This window comes from Salvia hispanica, chromosome 3, assembly GCF_029641045.1.
Source record: "Salvia hispanica isolate PSC_SH4W2 chromosome 3, Shi_PSC_v1, whole genome shotgun sequence".
Taxonomy (NCBI): Eukaryota; Viridiplantae; Streptophyta; class Magnoliopsida; order Lamiales; family Lamiaceae; genus Salvia; species Salvia hispanica.
In genome coordinates, this window is record NC_142694.1 from 33,069,132 (window position 1) to 33,090,309 (window position 21,178).

The 21,178-nt window shown below is 38.1% G+C and overlaps 2 protein-coding genes across 10 annotated transcripts; one reads left to right on the plus strand and one right to left on the minus strand.

The window, feature by feature from the left end:
- The first annotated feature begins 869 nt into the window (after nucleotides 1-869).
- Nucleotides 870-14,303, plus strand: LOC125209797 (chromatin modification-related protein EAF1 B-like). Of its 7 annotated transcripts, none has more exons than XM_089067053.1 (23): nucleotides 870-1,186; nucleotides 2,408-2,609; nucleotides 2,714-2,768; nucleotides 2,849-2,949; nucleotides 3,040-4,495; nucleotides 4,599-4,718; nucleotides 4,884-5,039; nucleotides 5,913-6,119; nucleotides 6,212-6,292; nucleotides 6,846-6,906; nucleotides 6,991-7,514; nucleotides 7,602-7,655; nucleotides 8,242-8,302; nucleotides 8,398-8,588; nucleotides 8,680-8,733; nucleotides 9,224-9,304; nucleotides 9,411-9,548; nucleotides 9,635-9,751; nucleotides 10,169-10,272; nucleotides 10,438-10,641; nucleotides 10,731-11,052; nucleotides 11,953-13,511; nucleotides 13,817-14,303. In XM_089067053.1, exons 2-22 carry the CDS (start codon nucleotides 2,467-2,469, stop codon nucleotides 13,432-13,434), a joined length of 5,712 nt encoding a protein of 1,903 aa, XP_088923179.1. In that variant the 5' UTR covers nucleotides 870-1,186; nucleotides 2,408-2,466; the 3' UTR covers nucleotides 13,435-13,511; nucleotides 13,817-14,303. The 7 variants fall into 7 exon arrangements, with proteins under 7 accessions (XP_088923179.1, XP_088923181.1, XP_088923182.1 ...); XM_089067055.1 differs by having other exon boundaries at nucleotides 10,181-10,272; XM_089067056.1 differs by having other exon boundaries at nucleotides 6,212-6,277.
- Nucleotides 14,304-14,780: 477 nt separating this feature from the next.
- On the minus strand, nucleotides 14,781-20,520 carry LOC125211803 (phosphatidylinositol/phosphatidylcholine transfer protein SFH9-like). Of its 3 annotated transcripts, none has more exons than XM_089066986.1 (16): nucleotides 20,037-20,520; nucleotides 19,655-19,701; nucleotides 19,087-19,363; nucleotides 18,730-18,829; nucleotides 17,898-18,164; nucleotides 17,725-17,802; nucleotides 17,538-17,617; nucleotides 17,405-17,454; nucleotides 17,229-17,317; nucleotides 17,020-17,079; nucleotides 16,707-16,787; nucleotides 16,245-16,323; nucleotides 15,450-15,832; nucleotides 15,286-15,360; nucleotides 15,056-15,184; nucleotides 14,781-14,953 (listed from the first exon to the last, which is right to left on the minus strand). In XM_089066986.1, exons 2-15 carry the CDS (start codon nucleotides 19,659-19,661, stop codon nucleotides 15,131-15,133), a joined length of 1,680 nt encoding a protein of 559 aa, XP_088923112.1. In that variant the 5' UTR covers nucleotides 19,662-19,701; nucleotides 20,037-20,520; the 3' UTR covers nucleotides 14,781-14,953; nucleotides 15,056-15,130. The 3 variants fall into 3 exon arrangements, with proteins under 3 accessions (XP_088923112.1, XP_047967695.1, XP_088923111.1); XM_048111738.2 differs by having other exon boundaries at nucleotides 17,229-17,328; nucleotides 17,538-17,639; nucleotides 20,037-20,518; XM_089066985.1 differs by having other exon boundaries at nucleotides 16,245-16,308; nucleotides 17,229-17,328; nucleotides 17,538-17,639; nucleotides 20,037-20,517.
- Nucleotides 20,521-21,178: the final 658 nt, after the last annotated feature.

Consider the following 21,178-nt stretch of genomic DNA (forward strand, 5'->3'; position numbering starts at 1 on the left):
AAGAATAAAGTAAGAGAGAGTAAAGTAAGAGAAAAGAAAAGTTCTTGCTTTTTGTAAAAGAAACGACTCAGCTAAAATGGGACAACCCAAAAAGGAATACGACTCAGCTTCAGGGAGACGAAGAAAGTACTTAGTAGTTATCAATTTAAGGTGTAGTTAACTACCTAACAGGACCCTATAAAAACGACTCAATATCTCGTTAAAATAGATAAAAGAAAAATCATGAGCTGGATTTATAGTTATTAAGTAGTTATCTCATTTCATAAAAATGAATTTATTATAAAAACATTTAACAAATGAAATAATGTGTTAGGAATCAGATTTAAACTGGTGACCCAAGAATTTTCAGTCATGTGCTATACTAGTTGAGTTATTAGTAATTTAGTATCCGTTGAGACGAGCAATATCTTAATGCACATGATATGAATTAAGACAATTTAAAAATAAGGTAATCTCTTTTGCGTGCATGGTTAGCTTAGCCCGTTTGTAGAAAAGGACTCCTTAGGGTGGAGGAGTCAGGGAGGCGACAACGACGGTGAAGACGACAACGACGGTGAAATTTTGTTCTTGCACGCGCACATGTGAGTTTTCTTCTTTAAAAACATCTACTACTATAATTTATTTATACTTATTAAATTGATAGCCACATTTAATTTGATCATCATGTTTGCTATTCTAAAATTAGCTAAATTAATGAAAATAACTTAATCTTTTAAAGAACCTTATTAAGTTCAACAACTTAAAAAAATAAAAGGAGTAAAAATTATGTGAATAAGCCCAAATCAAATGAGGCCCAATTTGAAGAATTTGTCGGCATGATGGGCCCGAATTCTCGCGCCCAAAATAGTTTTTACAATATTTTAGAGAGAGAAAACAATAGGCATTTTTAGAGAGAGAAAGTTGCGGGGAACCAACGAGCACGAAGGGGGACGAGCCTGCAGCATCATTTCCAGATCAAAATCACACGCAGTTACACGCACTGACATATACATACACGTATTTGTATGCACACGCTCGTCTTCATTGCCATGCTGTAGCGGAAATGCCTCTAATGGAGTCAGGTGAATATGCAATCATTGATTTGAGTTGAGGTACCTTGTGCAATCAGAGGCAAAACCCTAGAGGAGCTGAGGGAGGATTTTCAAAGTCACGAGCAGCAATTTCTTCGTGGTCAATCACAATTGAGGTATCATCCTCGCGTTCCTAGCTCTGGAAACCCTAGAATTTAGAGCTCTGGCAGAGTTTGTCATGACATTGGGATTTTCCTTCAAGCTCGTAGCTGAATTAGGGGTTTCAAATTGGGGGGAATGGAAAGGGAGTCGATGTCTGCGTGTTTCATGACAAAATTGTCGTGCATTTCATGGAATTGCGGTGTGGATTTCGAGTTTGCTGCATTGTGAGGTTGCTATGATGGGCGCATGATTGGATGAGTTTTACATGGTTTTGCATAATGAATGATTTGAGTTCGACGTGTTGGTTCTGTGGTACTTGTCTGAATCTTTTAGTTGATAAGTTATGACAGTTTGAACTTGAGAGGAAGTGGAGGGAAATGCATGTTTCCTCATAATTCTAGGTGTCTTGGTTTCGTTGTGTCTCAGTCTACTTGGTTTGGCACTTGGAGACTAGTAATCTAATGGATCAAATAGGCGGGTTTGGCAATACGAACCACGAGTGGCAAAGGGATAGTTAATATGCGTTTGCTCGCAGTCAGCCTATTTATGTTGGCTGTTTCATATCTGTTATACGTTATACTAGTTTTTAGTCTTTGTTTACCAGCCTTTTTAGCCTTAGGGTGCTGGGAAACTTAGCTCGTTTGACTTAGAATGTATGGATTTGTTTTTGCATCTGGATATGAATTTTTAAATGCGGTGAATATGGAATATACCTGCGTACTTATTTTCAAGATTTTAGAATATCTTGCCTGTGTGGTATGGACATATAGTTAAACACGGTTGCTTGATTTGGAATTTTGGATGGATGCAAACTTTATCTTTATTGTGACTTCATCCTTGGCCAATCATGGAAAGATATAGTGTATCTAATTTCGCGTGTGTTTTACACTTGAATGAATATGATTGATAAAAAAAGTGATACACTGACGGCACACTTGCAGTTTGAACTAAATAAATAATTCAATAATAAATAGTTTTACTACCGAAACAAAGGTTCTTAGGCATCAAGTGATATTATGTTACGTTGTTATTTAACTTAAATCTGACCTATTGATACATTGAACTATTGAACTTGGGGACTATCATATCCACCACGACACCACAATGCACGGGACAAAGCAAAATGAACCTCTCTTTACTATGACTACATCCTATGTATTTCAAAAACATACTCTAGTATTTTATCATCTATGCAGCACCTTTGATCGATAATAAGCTGCATTTTTGTTCTTTAGGAGTTTGCATTTGGTCTTGAGTTCATGGAGGCAGTAAATTGTAGCATTTGAACCGGGGGATGCATGGGTGCGATTCACTGTCTGTGCTCTTAGTAAATGCCGAAGTTGAGTCTATGGGAGGAGTTGTCGAAGGTGGAGTTGGTATTGCTCACAAAACTTCTCTCAGACGAGCAGCTATCGAAAGGATCCAAGGAGAGCTCAGGTAATACAACCGTGATGCATCGCTTTCACACTATGTAGCTGCACAAAACTCTCAAGGACTCATCATATATTTCATTGCTGTGAACATTTTTCTTGTGACCACAGGCAAGAGTATAATGTTCGGGATAAAACGAAAAGAGAATTAGAGTTTCTTGAAAAAGTATGGAGCTGTATCTCAAATCTCTTTTTCTCAATGCACATCAAGCATTTTGCAGTATTTGATCCCTTTTTTGTTGGCAGGGTGGAAATCCCTTGGATTTACTTAAGCCCGGAGATGCTGCTTCAGTTAGTGTTCAGTCAACTTCGTTGACCAATCAACATCAGGATCACTTTGTTACCAGGTATGTAAGATGAATCATATATGACTTAATTGTATCTATTATGCAGATTTTGTGAATAATATATGCTTATTTGTTTGTTTGGAGCTACAGTGAAGCAAAAGGCAGTTTTGCAGTCACTGCATCACCCCATGGAGACTCAGTGGAGAGTAGTGGTAGACTTGGGGTGGATGCTTGTGAACCCAATAGTGCTGATAATCTTATGCTCTTTTATGGTGAACATGAGTGTTCTGAGGGTGATAAGATTTCATTACATCCTAGAAGAAATAAAATTGTGCTACCAGAAAAGTTATCTCAGATGGATGGGAGTCATAGGACTCGGGAACATGGTGATTCAGTTGCTTTTTGTGTACCTAGAAAAGCCTATAAGAGAAGGAATAGGTCCCGTCCAAATCGTGATGGGATTAGATTGAGTTCAGTTGATGTAAATACAACTCATGGCAGTGATGGCTCTTCCCTACCTTCTCGCCATGACAAGGAGCTTAAAGGACAAATATCGGATGCTGAAAATCAGATTATATCAATAAATAGTGATTCAAAGCCTATGTGTGCTAAAGATGGTGTGAAGTATGGAATGGTGGACACGCAACAGGATATAGAGTTAGGTGATAGAAAGGCTGTAGAGTCATCTAAAAACCTGCTCGAACCTGTTCTTGTGGAGGCTGCATCAGATGCTATTGCCTGTAAGGTTACTCTGGATGATCAATGTAATCAACAATCACACTGGAATGCTTTAGGGACTCCCACTCAAATGATTTTTGATGGATCTGAGGCCATACAGACAATGGAAGAGATGAGTTCTGCAGTTAATGATTGCCAGAAAGTTGAGCCTGCCAATAAAACTGAGAATGAATCCACTTTCTGTCAAATAAATGGTAACAGCAATGAAAAGGATGGGACAAAATTTGATGCTCATAACACGACTGACTTGTGTGGCATGAAGGTTTTGGATTCTTCGTTATCTTGTGCACAAACCAACAAAAGTTTTGATGGAAACAATGTTGGTGGTGTATGTAAAAAAGTTACAAATGCCGATGTAAATGTGCCAATCAAAGATCAGACTATACCCTCAGAGGGAATGGCATTGGTAGAAAGTCATGAGCTTGCAATTGAAAAGAGACAGACATGGGGTGTTGGTGGTTGTGCTCTTGACGACCTGGAAAACTCCTCAGCATGTCTAATGCAGCAAGAGAGTGGCTTCAAACAGAAACATGAAGAATTGAATGACAATGGATCTGCTATGAAGAATGAGATGAAAAATCAAATTGTTAATGACGCGATGGAGCCTTCTTCTGAACCAAGGGGGTCAGAATCAGGAATAAAAACTGATCCTGTTTTGGATGGCAATCTTGGATTACGTGATGAAATTTCATGTGCTGTTAAGAATCAACATTCTTTTTATACTTCAACTTCTGATTTCCCTAATGATGGATCTTTGACTAAGAATTCTACTATTTCCCTTGAGGCTCAAACTTCTTCCTGTTCAAACTCAAAACCACAGCTAGAAATTGATGAAGATTCAATCTTGAAAGAAGCACAAATTATCGAGGTTAGATTGTTGTGTTTACATTTCATTTGTCTATTTGAGTTGTGCTTCAGCATGTTTCCATGACTTTATGTACTCCAAATATCTGATACAATGAAATGAATAGGCAAAACGAAAGAGGATTGCACAATTATCTGCTGTGACATCTGTGAGAAAAATGCATCCAAAATCTCATTGGGATTATGTGCTCGAAGAGATGGCATGGTTGGCAAATGATTTTACTCAGGTCTGATCTTAAAAGTTCTTCCCACACCATTGTTTTTTGCTCAAATTTTTTTAGCTGTCTATAGTATTTTTATATAAAATTTATTGGGAATAAGCTTTAACGATATTCTATGCTGGAGATAATATATGTCACCACGCTTACATAGAGAGTTTCCTGGTTGTTTAGGAGCATTTTTGGAAAATAGCTGCTGCGGCTCAAATAAGTTCTAGAGCTGCTTTTGCTTCTAGGTTGAGAAAACACGAGAGCAATTCTCGTATGGAGGCAAAAAAAGTTGCTCATACCTTGTCAAAATATATCATGGAGTTCTGGCATTCGGTTGAGGTATGTATAAATTCTTTAAGTTGATGTGGAGACAACTGTTTGATTCCATTAAGAGGTGTTTCTTTGTTTGTTGGTCAAACCTTTTTATTTCTTTTATTTGTGAAATCTCAAGCTGATAACTTGTACTCCCTCCATCCCAAGGTACGTCGAGCCATTTTTTTTTGCACGTATTTTAGAAAAATATTAAACAGTTAAAGTGGAGAGAAAGTAAAGTAAGAGAGAGAATGAAGTAGAGATGAGTAACTAATATAGTTGGTAGGCAAAAAAGAAGTGACTCAACTACCTTGGGACGGAGGGAGTAACTAATATGGTTGGTAGGCACATGCACAGTACTCCGAAATGATATAATCTGAATCATCTGATTGAAATGTATGAATCGGCAAATCTAATAATGTGCCTGAGTTCTAGGTCTAATTCATCCTCTGGAAGTTTAGAGTAAGGTGAACTTTTAAGCTAAAGCTAGGAGTTATACCCAGTAAGGTGCCATAATTTTTATTTGATTTTGTCAATAGAAGGCTTTTGTTCTTGCTAAAATTCCAAGGAATGTATATGATTTGTCATGTTGTGTATGTCTTTACTCGGTAGTTGGTCAATCAATTGATGTGTAAAAGGACTTTCTAGGGATGCCTTTTTTGAAACCATACTTCTATATGGTAACAATAATGTATGATTCCCAGCTCAGCTCTTTGTTCAGGTGAGAATGTGAGATAACATGTTAATGCTGACTTGCTATTAATGGCAAGTAATCTTTTTTATCTGCTAGCTGGGGTGATTTTAAAAAAGTTGTTAAAGTTATTGATGGTTAATATTTGATGGATAGAAAGATGGATAGACAAATTATGTTTTTGATTATGATTGTATTTGGTTTGATAGGCAAAGACCGTATTACCTGAGCAGGAAAGTAAAAGGGATGACACCCATTCTGTTAAGGCTTATGCAGTGAGATTTTTGAAACATCACAATTTCAATGTTATTGATAAGCAAGCTGAGGTATCGGTGACTCCAGATAGAGTATCTGACACGGAGATCCTTGACCTCTCATGGGAGGATAATTTAACAGAAGTATGGAATCGTAACAGAGTATATTGATGCACTCTTGCCCATATCTTTTCCCTACTGCTTTTCTCAACCCTTCATTTTAAGTTGACTTATATATTTATTCTGACTTTCAGGAGAATCTCTTCTATGCAGTCCCCGCTGGGGCCATGGAAACCTATAAGCACTCAATAGTATCACAGGTTGCACGGTGTGATGTAAATGCTTTCTCTGACTCAGTTTTTGCAGTGGGAATCATCTATGGTTCACTGCATCATGCTTTGCAATATCTTTTTTTTAAGAAAGCATAATTATAAATGACTAATTTAACATATACTTGTAAGAAGTAAAGTTGATGATAATGGGTGGTTTTAGATGAGCCAATGCTACTGACATGCTGGCTTTCGAGAATGCATGCTTTGGCTTTGGAATGCCAAATATATTGACATAATGAAAGATGTACCCAGCCCCTATTCCTTACAAGAATGTTTTTTCCTGGGGATTATTATCTTCATGAATATATGTTTATGCACAGTGGAACTTTTTCCTGGATTGAAGGGTTTGGTCATGGTCCATAATACATAATTATTCATAATAGGATGCCCATATTGACCTATTATTCATGAAAGTCATCTCTCTTTGGACAAACTCAGGTTTATTTTATTTGCAAACCTAATATTACAATGTGATTGCTTTTGTATCGTTTCTTAATCTTTAGGTATGTGACCTTTTATCTAGTCTCTAAAACTGATCATATGCTTGCTTGCCCAGAACATAGGAAATAGTGCTCAAGAGGAAGTGGAAGAAACTTCTGCATATGATGCCACTGCAGGTAAATCTGATATGTTTTGCTTGATTCTCCTTTGTCATTTTTTATTATTAAATTATTTGTTTTGCATATTCAATTGAACTGCAGACTTTGAATCTCAAGATATTACATATGATGAGGATGAGGGGGACATAAGCCCATATAACATGCCAATGGCCTTTGACAATAGCAAGTCCTCTAGATTTGGCCAAAAGAAGCGTAAACACTTGATACGTGGTTATGGGGTGAGATCATACGAAGTAAGTTCCGACAAATTGCCAATGCGATATGCTGAAAATAAAGTTGTCAGTCAACCAGCCACTTTGATGGTGAAGCGACCAGGTGGCAGTCTTAATGTGTCAATTCCAACAAAACGTGTCCGGACTGCTTCCAGGAGAGTTATCAGCCCATTTAGTGCAGGAACCTCTGGATGCCTTCAGCTACCTAATAAAACAGATGCTTCGAGTGATGATACCAATTCATTTCAGGATGAGCAGTCGACTCTGCATGGCGGATCATTTCTTCCAAATAGCTTGGAAGTTGAGTCAGGCAGGGACTTCAATAAGCAATTGCCATTTCACTCAGCAGAAATCGTGACAAAACATAAGAAGAGGAAGAGACCCAAGCATCTGGTAACCAATATTATACGATTTTTAAAATGTTTGCACCAATTGTACCAAATCACCCATGTCTTATTTCCCTTTGGTATTATGGCGCAGAATGCTTCTTACGAACCAAGATGGCAGGTTGATACTACCTTCCAAATAGAGCAGGTGAATTTGTAATCTTATTTTCTTTTTTGTTTTATTATTGATTATTGTACATGATGTCCTAAATTGATAAGAGATGCACTCTAGATGCACTCTAGATGCATATAAGCTTTCTGACGGTTACTTTCGGTCTTCACTTATTCTTTTAATCCTGCTCAGTACTATAGTTTTAATATTCAACTTACATCAGTTTAGGAAGAAGTTTTTTGTTAATTGGCCTTCTTTTTATTTAAATGCTTGCTGGTTATCTTTTCATATAAAACACACTGGAGTTTGGTTTATTACTCCCTCTGTCCGCCATTAGGAGTCCTGGTCACTTTTGTGCACTCGTTTTATAAAAATGATAATAAACGAGTGCGCAAAAGTGACCGGGACTCCTAATGGCGGATGGAGGTAGTATTTTGCTGTCTTAATTCTTAAGTTATTTGATTTGTTATTTCACTCAAAATGAAATGTTCATTTGACTTGATCAAGTAATAAAATAACCATTCTATTTTGGAGTTTCAGTTTAGGGAATGGTGGCACACGTATTCCTTGTAATTGTGTTAATGTATCCAATTGATGTTTGGTGCTTCTACTCTCTTTGCAGTTTCAGAGGGATAACAATAACATAAAGAAAAGTCATCAACCTGAGCCTGATGGCAACAGTGGTAAAATTTGTTCTCTTTAAGTCAGTAACGATTTCAGTATTGATTTTGTTCGAGTATACTGATACACTTATGTAATTATATGATCATCTCTAAAGGTTTATTTGGCCAACCCGTGATAAAGAAGCCAAAGGTTATGCGTTTATCACAAGATAACTCTTTTGAGAATATTGCTCCTGGTTCTGCTCCTTCTCCAGCAGCCTCCCAAATGAGTAACATGTCTAATCCAAATAAATTTGTTAAAATGCTTAGTGGTCGGGATCGGGGTAGAAAGCCAAAGATCATGAAGGTACATTTGCCATTCTGATCCCTCCTCTTTTCAGTTTTCTGTTGTTAATGTTGGATTAACTCTAAAGTTAAGCATCTTCATTGTTCCTCAGATGCCTACTGGGCAGTTAGGTTCAGGAAGTCCATGGACACTCTTCGAGGACCAGGTTGATTTTTATACACTTACATGCATATGTAATACTCCCTCTGTCCCACCATAAGCAATGCACTTCTTTTTTACACTCGTTTTGGAAAAATGCTATAAAATTCTCCCTCCGTCCCATAAAAATATGTGCACTTTCCATTTTCGTCCGTCCCAAAAAAATATGTGCATTCCATTTTTGGAAAGTTATATCAATTTAATAATGTAGGTCCCACTATCCACTGACACTACTTTAACTACCATTCTCCTCCCCTCTCTTACTTTACCATACTATTCTCCCCCTCTCTTACTTTACCAATTTTGTCTTAATTCCCGTGCCATACCCATTGCACATATTTTTATGGGACGGAGGGAGTAGTTAAAGTGGAGTGAATGTAAAGTAAGAGAGAATACACGCTAAGTACTCACCATGTTTTTAAGACTTAATATGGCTATTCTTTTAGTACTTGTTAAGTCTTTATCTTAAAGACTGAAGATATGGTTGTTCTTTCCAGGCACTTGTTGTCCTGGCACATGACTTGGGCCCGAACTGGGAGCTTGTTAGCGATGCTATCAACAGTACTCTGCAGTTCAAGGTAAGTTTTGAAAAGTAGGTAGATCTTGTGACTATGTTGATTGTGATTTCCTTAAAAAGTTTGTACTTTCTAAGATACTTAGTATTATGTTTCTGTTCATATAAAGTGCATATTTCGCAAAGCTAAGGAATGCAAGGAGCGCCACAATTTTTTGATGGATAAAACATCTGGTGATGGAGCAGATAGTGCTGAAGACTCAGGGTCCTCTCAACCATATCCTTCTACATTGCCTGGCATTCCCAAGGTACAATTCCTTTTTCTTTTACATCCTTGTATTCTTGTGCTTTTTTGTGGTTTGTTACAATACCATGTTCTTTATGTTTTATATAGGGAAGCGCCAGGCAGTTGTTTCAGCGTTTGCAGGGGCCAATGGAAGAAGAAACCCTCAAATCTCACTTTGAGAAAATCATCATTATTGGGCGTAAACAACAATACCATAAAAACCAGGTACTTTAACCAAATGAATCCTGTATAACATCATCGCATGTGACATGGCCTCATATCAGCATCTGTCGTTGTATGTGTTTTGACTCTTTGCTACTTTTGATACCCCCTCCGTCCCATATAATCATGTGGAGGTTCTGGTATTGGATAAGATGTTAATACTGCTAACAGAGATTATTGTTGAATAGGAAGTCGGATACTATATATGGAGATTTTGGTATTGAAGCTCCCTATTGGGTTATTATGTGCCTGTTCTAATGTGCTATCTTGATATGATCGTACTCATATATTTTAAGATACTGCAGACTATTATTTCTGTCATTTCGCTTACTAATTAAGCATTGTCGTCAAAATTTTATTTGTATGCCTCAATTTTGGTCATAATTGTGATTTTATTTCATTTACTTGATTTCTGTTAAGAATGATAATCAGGACCCCAAACAACTCCAGCAACCTCATGGATCTCATGCATTTGCACTGTCCCAAATCTTCCCGAACAACCTGAATGGAGGCCCCGTTCTAACGTAAGTTTTTTATTTGTTTTGATCATGTGCACTTTGAAGGTAATTTTTTATTGTTAAATTTCTTGTACTAGTTTTTTCTCTCTCTATTAAACTGCTGAACCATTTTCTTATTTTAATACTATAATTTTCTATTCTCTAAATTCAATGACTCGTGAACCTTTGAAGCCCTCTGGATATCTGTGATGCCACTATTTCTGGCCCGGACATACTTCCCATTGATTATCAAGGGTCACATCCTGGTGGATTAGCCGTTGCAAATCAGGGTTCTGCGACTTCGATGCATCCTGCATCTGGTGCCGTTTCTGCACTGCAAGGATCGCCGAATATGATGCCTGGCAACAACTTTTCATCTTCACCAGGCTCTATGAGGTAATGTGTTGAGGGCTTAAATGTTTTTTGCTTTTTCCTGTTAGTTCTGATTGTGTAATCCGTTATTTTCTGTCATGTCGGGATGGTAGATATGTTGTTCCTAGACCTGCTTCAGCTGACGAACAGCATAGAGTGCCGCAGTATAACCATATGATGACTAATAGGAATGTGCCACAGCCTAATCTCACTCCTTCTGGAGCTCTTCCAGCTGCTGATCGTGGTTCCCGTTTACTTCCTGGTGTAAGTGGCATCGGTATTAGCTGCGGTGTTACTAGAAGCATGCCAATGACAAGGCCTGGGTTCCAAGGCATTGCTTCATCTATGGTTAGCTCTGGGAGTATGCACTCTGGAGTGGGTTCTGGTCAAGGAAATTCCATGTTAAGACCTCGTGAACCTATGCACACGATGCGGGTATGCAGTTATATTCCTTTCTAATCTTCTGGGAACATATTTCTGCAATAATTTTGCAAATAAAATACCATCATTGATTAACCTAGTCAAGCTAGCAGACTCCTATCTCATTCTAGCACATACTCACTTATAAAACGGGTATTCTCTCGCTACATGAGTTTCTCGTGTTGCTCGCCTACAGGTAGAAATATATACATTGCCAGGTTAGGGGAGGCACTTAGGAATTAGGATCCTTTTTTCCAATGTGGTAAAGTACGGTAAACTATTCTGCATTTGAAATAAGAGCTGAGACAACCTTAGTTGGTAAGCTGCTTATTTTGGGGATTCAGTAAAACCTAGAGGGGTTAGTTTTTGTGGGAGTGTGCAACTCTCAAACGAAATATGAGGAGTAGAAGAACATATTGTATTGTGATTCATAGGCAGGGTTGCTGAAGGGGATGGGTGTCAACAAATTAACGATTTCGCTGTGGTGGTCCAGAGATGGCTGTGTTTAAGCTTTATAAATTTTTCTAACTAAGCTTTACTAACAGTGAATGACTCATTTTCATCAAAGTACGTCAAATTTTGATGATTATTATGAAGCTTAAATGCTGGCTAGGGGTTCATGATGCCGATATTCATTTCAGCTAGCTATTTGCTTCTTGGCCCGTCAATAGGAAATACTATTTTCCTTTTTTTGGTTTTAATACGCGAAATTTGTGTGAGTAAAGTATCTTCTTGAATCTCGATTCACAATTGCACACTCCAGATTGAAATTGAATTTCCATGGTGTCATGTCTGATCTTGAATGACAATCATTTTTTTGTCTTCTTGAGTGGAGCTCTACTTCTTTGTGATTCCTATATTTCAAAGTTGCATATGTCTGTACTTCCAATAACAGATAGTTATGTGCTCTTGTAGCCTGGCCTGAGTCAGGATTCGCAGAGGCAAATGACGGTGCCTGAGCTTCACATGCAGGCCTCACCAGGACACAGCCAAGTGCCTCACTTTGGTGGATTGAGTTCGGCCTTACCAAATCAGACTGTGTCTCCACCAGTATCCTCGTACCCGCTCCATCATCAGCCGTCCCATCCAGTATCACCTCAGCCTCAAGTCCTTAGTCCTCGTCACCCACATTTCCAGGGACCGACTAATCATGCCCCAAATCCCCAACAGCAAGCCTATGCAATTCACTTGGCTAAAGAGAGAAAACATCGTCTTCTGCAACAGCAGCAGCAGCAGCAGCACCCAGTACAGCCACAGTTTGCTGCATCTAGTTCTTTGATGCCACATGTTCAGTCACAGTCTCAACTCCCAATATCACCTACAGTACAGAATAGTTCACAAGTTCAACCCCAATCAGCTACACCGCCGGTATCACTTTCTCCGTTGACATCAGTTTCTTCAATGCCCCAGCATCAGCAGAAGCATCAAGTACCAGGTCAAGGAGGTGCACGGAATGCACAAGCTGGTGGGAGCGGGCTAGCTAATCAGACTGGCAAGCAACGACAAAGACAGCAACAACAGCTTTCGCAATCTAGCAGGCAACATCCTCAGCAGCGGCAGCATTCACAAGCTCAACAGCCTGCTAAGGTTGCAAAAGGAGTGGGGAGGGGTGGCGTGATGATGCATCAGACCATTCCAGTTGATCCTTTGTTAGGAAATGGGGTTTCAACAAGTCCCGGGAATCAAAGTTCTGATAAAGGAGATACATCCACTCATTTAATGTCAAGTCAGGGCCCATTTTCCAATTCTCCGCTAAATACTGTGCAGCCAACAGGGCAATATGTGTCTCCAAGGCCACCTAATCAGTCCCTTACACACCAGAAGAATCATCCATCCGCCATGTCTAATTCAAACCACCAACAGACATTATCCCACCAGAAATTAGTGAATCAAAACAAATTGGCTCTTCAAAGACTGCAGCCAAATCGCCAGATAGATTCTGATCCAGCAAAACCACAAGCCGTAGATTCTGACGCCGACCAGCATCCAACAAGCAGCTCTAGTGAGATGGTTTCCATAACAACATTACCTCGGACCACTAGTAATCCAACTTATACGGCAAAGGCTGTCTCTTCAGCCAATACTCACCAATGGCATTCTTCAGAACAATCATTGGATGGACATGCAACCAATATGAGTCGCACAGTGTCAATGCCAGCTAATGCTGGTGAGTCTGCTACGCAGGTGGGACAAGAGCTTGGCCAGAGGCCATTGGCCAGCTTGCCTTCTAGTAAACATGATGTTAGTGCACACTTCCAGCAGCATCAGCAGTCGTCACAACTTCCACATCCTCATTCACCAGCGTCCCAGCAGCCTCTATATCCTCAGCAGGGGCAGCTGCTTCATGCAAGCGAAGGCAATATATATGGTCGGCCCAGTGACCATAGTGTGGAATGAAGACAAGCCAACAGATTGTGCAGTGATTATACTGCTACTCATGTCTGGTCAGCACGCTCTTACACACCATTGTACAGGTCAGTCATAGCTTATTATGCTTTGGAATCTACCAATTTACCGATATTAGTGGAATACAAGTCACTTGTTAAGTAGGTTCTTTTCAATGCTTTAATAATCCATAATCTGAGAATTGCCTGCTAAATATGAGATCTCCCATGTGTTTCCTGGCCTATAAAAGTGGGAAATTTTTATTAAATGTTACTTAGTTGGGGACTAGTCTCTATTCTACTCGCTTCCTCTTCGTTGCTGTATTATTCTGAATTACTTTATCTTTAGTTGGCACATTTATACTTATGCTAATTTGGGCCTCCAATTTCTACAGTGAAGCTCGCCTTGTGGCACGAAGAAAATCTGACACGTTAATGAAATCTAAGAGCTCTACAAACACAGACCCCGGGCTGATCAAATTTTTTGGCAACATGTATATTAGAAGTGCCTCTAGGGCTTCGGGAAGATAGAGACAGATATTAGAGGTAGGTGTACAGAGTCTTGTCTCTTGTTTCGCTTCCTTTGTTCTTATGCCCCTTTATGTTATTGTGGTGATGTCGGGTAGCGGGGCGTTTGTTTTAAGCTGCATAGATCCGTGATGCATTGTTGCCTGTAGGGTATCGTTATTATGGCCGAAGGAAGGCTATGGGAGTATTTTGTGAATATGAATTAGTGTTGTTGTGCATAAATCACACTAGTGTGTAGGCAAACATTCCTTGAAATAGTGGTTCCATGCATCCGTTGTATATTGTTGTTGTATTTTGTTCAAGATTTGAACAATGAGGAAATCAAAAGATGTGCCCATGCTATTTTCTTACTCATTTGTTGATTGCAATTTGCACATTGCCTCTCTCTCTCACACAGCACAGGTTCTTATATCGCTGTGAACTTTTAAGAGAAAAGGCTACCAATTCGAATTCAATCCATATAGTCCCATTATTAAATTTTATTTTTAATAAAATTCTTATGAATAATTAAACGCAACACTCAGTTATTGACTGGAAACTGAAATAAAATGTTAAAAATAATGATCCTAACCTAATTGGTCATGAAAAGATCTAATTAATTGGGATAGAGACTCACAGCTTCCGAATGGTTGCCGATGAAATACAATTTAATTGGTAAGACGATTCTCTTCCAACCAGTTAGTCTGGGGTTCAAATCACATGACCACGAGTATATTGGGGAACCATAATTGTTCATTTTATAAAAAAAGTGATTCGAAATGCTCATCCAATCCCCAAATGCAAAATGAAATGAAATACACGCAACTTGTAAAGAGAATAATACCAACAGTATATGAAATGTAGCCAAAGCTGCATGACTTCAAATTTATAGAGAAAACGTTTTTACAATAACTAAGCAAAGAAACTTATGAAAAAACTGTTTTTCAATATCCTTTGTGTGTGTGTATTCTTTGCACAGCCGATACTGGGATGTTGCAGATTATATGAACTCACCCAAATAATATCTGTGGACATGAAGAAAGTATTAGAACTTGAACAATTCAGGATAACCCGTAAAGTGGTGTGTGTGTTTGTGTGTGCGCGTGTCTGAGAGAGAGGGACATTACCTGAAGAATGTGATCAGCTGAAAGAATAAGGTCAATGAGCATAAAGGGGACACATACGGATGCTTGGGAAGTTAATCAGGTTCCTTTGGGTAAAGACCTGCTACTTCGTAGCCAGCAACTTTGACTCCCCTGTCATTGAGTCGAGCAGATAAAGCACGGATGTCAATTACGACAGCCATATTTTTTTGAAAAATGCATTGCATTTGCTTCATAAGCAAGTAACAACTTACATTTGAATTATTCTCCTTTATTGTCTCTATTGACTCAGATAGCTCCATTTGCTTTGATGTTGTCGCAATCAATGCCTGTACAGAAACACCGTATAGCTCGTTTAGCCACCTATTTCTAGACCAGGTAACACAGACCAGAATATAAGGCGGGTCACATATCTTACTTTCCTCGTCTTCTGTAAGTCAAACTCGATGGATTTTATGCGACTGAGAGATTCATGTATCATGTCCTCTTTCTCAGATGGAATTCTTGCAGGTTTTTTCGAAAGTTCATTCACCATATTCTCTAAATGCTGTAACTTCTGGTAACAGGGGTGGAGAAGCTCCTCATTCTTTAGTTGCACATCTTGTTCTTGAGAGTTTGAGTTTCCAACTTGTGTTGTTTGGTTTTCTAACACCGCTTCCATGTTTTCGTCCATCTTAAAGAAGCGTCTGAACAAACTACCAAGTATGCATAAGAATGTGAGTAATCTAAGCACAACGTCCGTCACTATGGTGGAGAGTGATCCCTTCGGCAACCTTTGTTCCGCAATAGGACCAGCCGAATCTGCAGGTTCACTATGTTAGAGGATCAATTACTGATACTAAGAGAAAAACAGGCTCATGATAGCAAGATCATCATACACTGATGAAATATGAAACTATGTGTTATCCGTCTAGGCTCTAGCAATTGATGCGTTTTTTTTAATTTCAACGAACTGCAGAACATGCGAACAACCGCTTGAGCTATTTTGAGTTATGATAAATCTCCCTGAACTGAAAGAAGATTTATACACTAGTTTTGGTATTGACCAAAATGAGTTTATCGGCAATGACTTACAAAATATTTGAGAACTCGCAGCACCTCATATTCAGATTTGCAACCATTGATTGTATATATACACATGACACATCTATATGCCACAGAAGATAACTGAACAAACTCTAAAATACATAAGAGTATCATAATAGCTACCTACTTGATGGACGTCTATCTTCATATCTATCACCGGATATATCCCTTTCTGATCTCTGTGATATTTCCTGGATCAGCAAGCTCTGAGATAAGACGGTGATACATAGTGTACGTACTTTAATATGTATGCAACCCCTAAGGGTGATCAGCTCAAGAAACCCTAGGTCAGCATGGATAGGCACACATGTTACATGCGTTAAGTCGGCATTCAAACATATAATCATTCCAGTAAAAATACAGGAATATTGAACCTAAGCTGGACTCCTTTATTTACCCAAAAGTATTATAGTATGCCAACACATACGATGGTTCAAGAGGGACAAAGAAACAAAAAAAAAACATCAAGAAAACAGAATGTATCAAAATTAAGCAAGCAAGGGATAGTATCAATATTAGTTCAGCAGAATGTAACAAAATCAAGCAAATAAAGATAGTATCAACATTATGCAAACAATGAAACACTTACGTCATTACTAAGGGAAGGTGTTGGCTCCCTGTAAGAAGGTTTTCTTGAAATAGAAGATGAAGAAATTTCATTCCTTGATTCCTGTCAAAGTAGCAAGCGTAAGCTCACTTTTATATAAGCTCAGGTAAATTGACTTGAAGGTGAAGAATATTAGTATTACATAATAATATCTGCATCCAACCTTCATATCGATTGGCTTGATTTTGGAATTTTCACTACCAGAGAAGCTAACATTTACTAAGGTCCTGTCTTATAATGACAGATATACCTAGTATTCTAACAAAACTTGGCATCTATTGTCACAAAATTTTACCTGATAATTAAGCAGTTTTATCCCTAAATTGCTTTCACCTTCATGCAAAGCGTGAACTAGCTGCAAGGAAAGTTGGGTGAAACAGGTTCAATACAAAAGAGTGGAAAACTGGAGGGGCAACAACTGGAAAGTTCTTTATTCTTTTATTTCAATTTCAATTTCAATTTCAATTTCAATCATGAATCAACAAGAAATGACAATATCTGCACCTTCATCAGTTGTGTATCATTCCAAGGTCCCTTGTTGGATCCAAGGCATCCACCTTCATTTGGACATGAGCAGGATCCACCCAGAAAATCTGGCAATTGACTGAAACGTAAAGGTTCAATGTTTAAAGAAGAGAGTGTTTTTTATTTAGAAAAACACCTCTACATCGGTAGCCTACCTAGCATCGATGACTTCCAATAGCCTGTCCTGGAATTTGGTACCCAACACCTGTATATCGATAGCCTTAGTTAAATAAACTTTTCGTTGGTTTTCCATAGTAATCATTTTGAAAAAAGATGTAAATCCTTTACATGTATTTTTGAGATGGTCCTTTGATCAATGAAGCATTTTGCCGAATTCCATACACACTTAAATCCACCACCCGCATTAACTATGAACATTTGATGTAATGTCTGAATAAGGTGAGAAAAATCTATCACTAACATGAACAAGAAAAAAATTTATGAAATATTTTCTATGAGAAAGAGTCCGAGGCACCTCAGGATAATTGCTGCTATCAATTCTCTGCATGCGCATTACTAGATCACGCGCAATCTTTCCAAAACTCATCCAATTCTGTATATGTAAAGGAAACAGGAAAAATACTTCTATGTTGATAAGAGAAATCAATATGTGATAGATTCTATAATGCAACAGCATAAAGCAATTACCAGCCCATGTACATCCAGAATAGTTGTTGTTGAATCAATATGTCGCTTGGCAGCAATAGAACATGCTGCAAACTTTTGCGCAAAAGCTTTCTCAAAACCTTGGACGTGATATTTTAAGAACCTATCGACAGTGGTGATGTTCATTAGTTTACTAGGTTCAACCTTCCCAAGTCTTTCAATGTACACAGGTCGGCCTCCTTTATCAACACCATGGTAACCATGAGGATAATATAGCTTAACTTCGTCAAACTCCTCATATATGAAATCCTGAATATAGAACATAATCATAAAAGCAACATAGATGTTAAGACTTTGATATCAGTAACATGCTGAAAGGAAAATACCATGAAGTTGTCAACGGAAGAGAATATGTAGCTGTTTCTGAAACACATACCAGAGTCTCTCTAACAGAAACAGAAATCTACAGAATATTTATACTTATGAAGATTGTGCTAAAACATGGCATATCAGAATACTTTCAAAGAGTTATCTAGATATAACATGCCAGATTTGGTGGTTTTGAGAGGATTAAAAAAGAACAAAGATATGTGGCCGATAAAATTGAAGTTGTTATAGGAAGTGAAGCACACAAAGAAGCTAAGTCACACAGAACATATAACTTAACTTAAGCAAAACTATAACTGTGGTATCCTCAATAAAGCAAATAAGTTTTGCCTATTGAAATGATGATCTTCAAGATGGTGACGAGTCAAGTCACTATTATCTGTCAATCTAGTCTGAGTTCTCATCTTAGAAAATTATGCTAGTTTTATCAAAACCAGGAAATAAAAGGAGGAATCAAAACAGTTCGACCACATGATGGAAAATCTACCTGAATTATAGTGTCTACAGCATTTTCTTTTCTCCAATTCAACATTTCTTCCCACATCTGTACTGTTTTATCAAGGTCAAACTTTCTTGCTTTTAAGAATCTGCAATACTATGCATTTCGTTATTGATTGCAAAAAGTTATTCAAAGAGGTTCATTAAAACAAAATAAATTCTTCATGAAGTTAGCATATACTCCTTTCGTAAAGTATAATGTTTGGAGTTCAAAATACTGAAAGAAAAAAGGCGGTACAAGACATATATCAACAGTCGCAGACCACACTCTTATAATGATGGAGAACAGAGTTAAATCAATTTCACAAATGCCAGAGAGGAAGAATAATATTAGTCAGATAACCACCTCAACATAGTATGGTAATCATCATAATGAGCCAGAAGCATGTCCCTTTCAACCAAAGCTTGACGAAATTCATTAACCACTCTCTCTTCCTCCTCTAGAAACTCTTCGTTACAGACAGCGGCAAACAGGCAATGCACCTTCCTCTGTTCACGTTTCTTCAACTCCCGCGTGGTCCTTGTTGCAGGGTTCATTGCCTTTTTCCTCAAAGATCTCATCCGCCGCCTCCTTCTCTCATCCTCAGACATGATCTCGTGACCAAATCTATCTCCCCTTCCATCTTCATGAACCAAAATTATTTCTAATGATCAGAAGATCAATAACCGGCAGCAATTCATATTAATTAAACATAATAAACGAATCAATGTATCTCATCCTCAGGCATGATCTCAGCCCCTCCCCCCCCCCCCCCCCCAAAAAAAAAAAAAAAACTTCAACGAACCAAAACCATTTCTAAAGATTAAAGGATTAATATTTTAACATGAAATCTATGAAATCAAATGTATAATAAACCAGCATTTTTCCTTAACACAATCATATTTAAAGTTGCAAAAAAGAAAGTCGAATTTACCTGGCATTTCTTCTCCTAGTATTTCAGGATTTCAATCCTCAAACACTCTGCATCAATCGTCAGCTAGATTAAGTCGATTGCAGTAATAAGAGGTGAAAAAAAGGAAATTATCATTCCAATGCAGATCTCATTAATCCACGTGCTTAATAAATTCCGAAGCACGTATTCGATTGTTCCGCATGTGAAATCCTCGCAATTCAGATTCAAAATGTAGGGGATAAAAAAAGCAGTAGAAGAAGATTCTAATAAAATCTCAACAAAATCACTACAATTACTCAGCAAAACAAAACTCCGTAAATTAGGGGTAGTTAAAAAGGGGAAAAATCGTAGTCTAGTATACAAAACACGCAAATCACATTTTCAAATACATTGCATCAATTACCTTCCAAATCCAGCAGCATTCAAATCGCGACGATGATCGGCAATCGACGAAGCCTCCTCTCCGCCACGCCGACTTAAATAGACGCAGAAGCAGCTCACGTAGAGAGCGGGGAATCAGTTAAGGTTGCTTTCAGGTCAATCTCACTCCCTCTCTCTCTATAAAATGCGATTCCCGTGAAAGCCTCGAAATCAGTATACTATTTTGTGTGTGTGTGTATATATATATATATATGCGTGTGTGTAGATACAGTGTCCAAGTACATGTAAAGATTCTGGATTCTGTGTGTGTGAGAGAGAGAGAGAAAGAGAGAGAGAGAGAGAGAGAGAGAGTCGCTATCAATGAGTAGTTATAGTTTAACGAAGAAAGGCGGGTAGGGGAAAGCTCCGTCACGGCGCGTCTTAGACGCCGGCGCTTATTCGGAACGATGCGAAGAGTAAAACGACAAGACGGAGAATATAAAATTAACGTCGCCGTCAACTAGTTCGTACGTTAAGTTACAATCAATGGAATATGAGATTACAATTTTTTATTTCGATTTAGGAGCCACAAAAATATCTACACTCCAAATAATACAATAAATTATTCAACTCCAGATAGTGATCGAAATTCGAATTTTGTTCATTTCTACGAAAACCAAATCTATAAATATATATATGGGGAGTTTTGGGAATAATTACAAGAATGCTATTATTAATATAAAATAATTAACTATCCACTAATGACATTCATTGCCACGTACCTACTAACCTATTAATTTTGGGATTTATACTACAGAAACTATATTGAAACTTGAAAGTATAGTAGTACGATTTTTGATAAATCAATCACGGTCGGATTAATTAGAGAAACTAGAGCTTTGCACAACACACATGGAGCTCCAACACTCCGACTATAGCTTTGCCTTCTTCCACAGCCTATGTCTCAACTCCTCAGCCACGACATCAATGAACTCTTCATTGTTCACATACTGATCTCTAGACACGCTGCAACAACATGCCCGTGTCAAAGGCGACAAAACTCTTAATGGTTGATCATCAATCGTTGCTTTATGTGATTTTTTTTCTTTTTCTTCATGTATTATTGTGAAATGTCGAAAGTATAATTTTTTTCATGTAGTGCTCTATATGAATATTAGGTTGGTG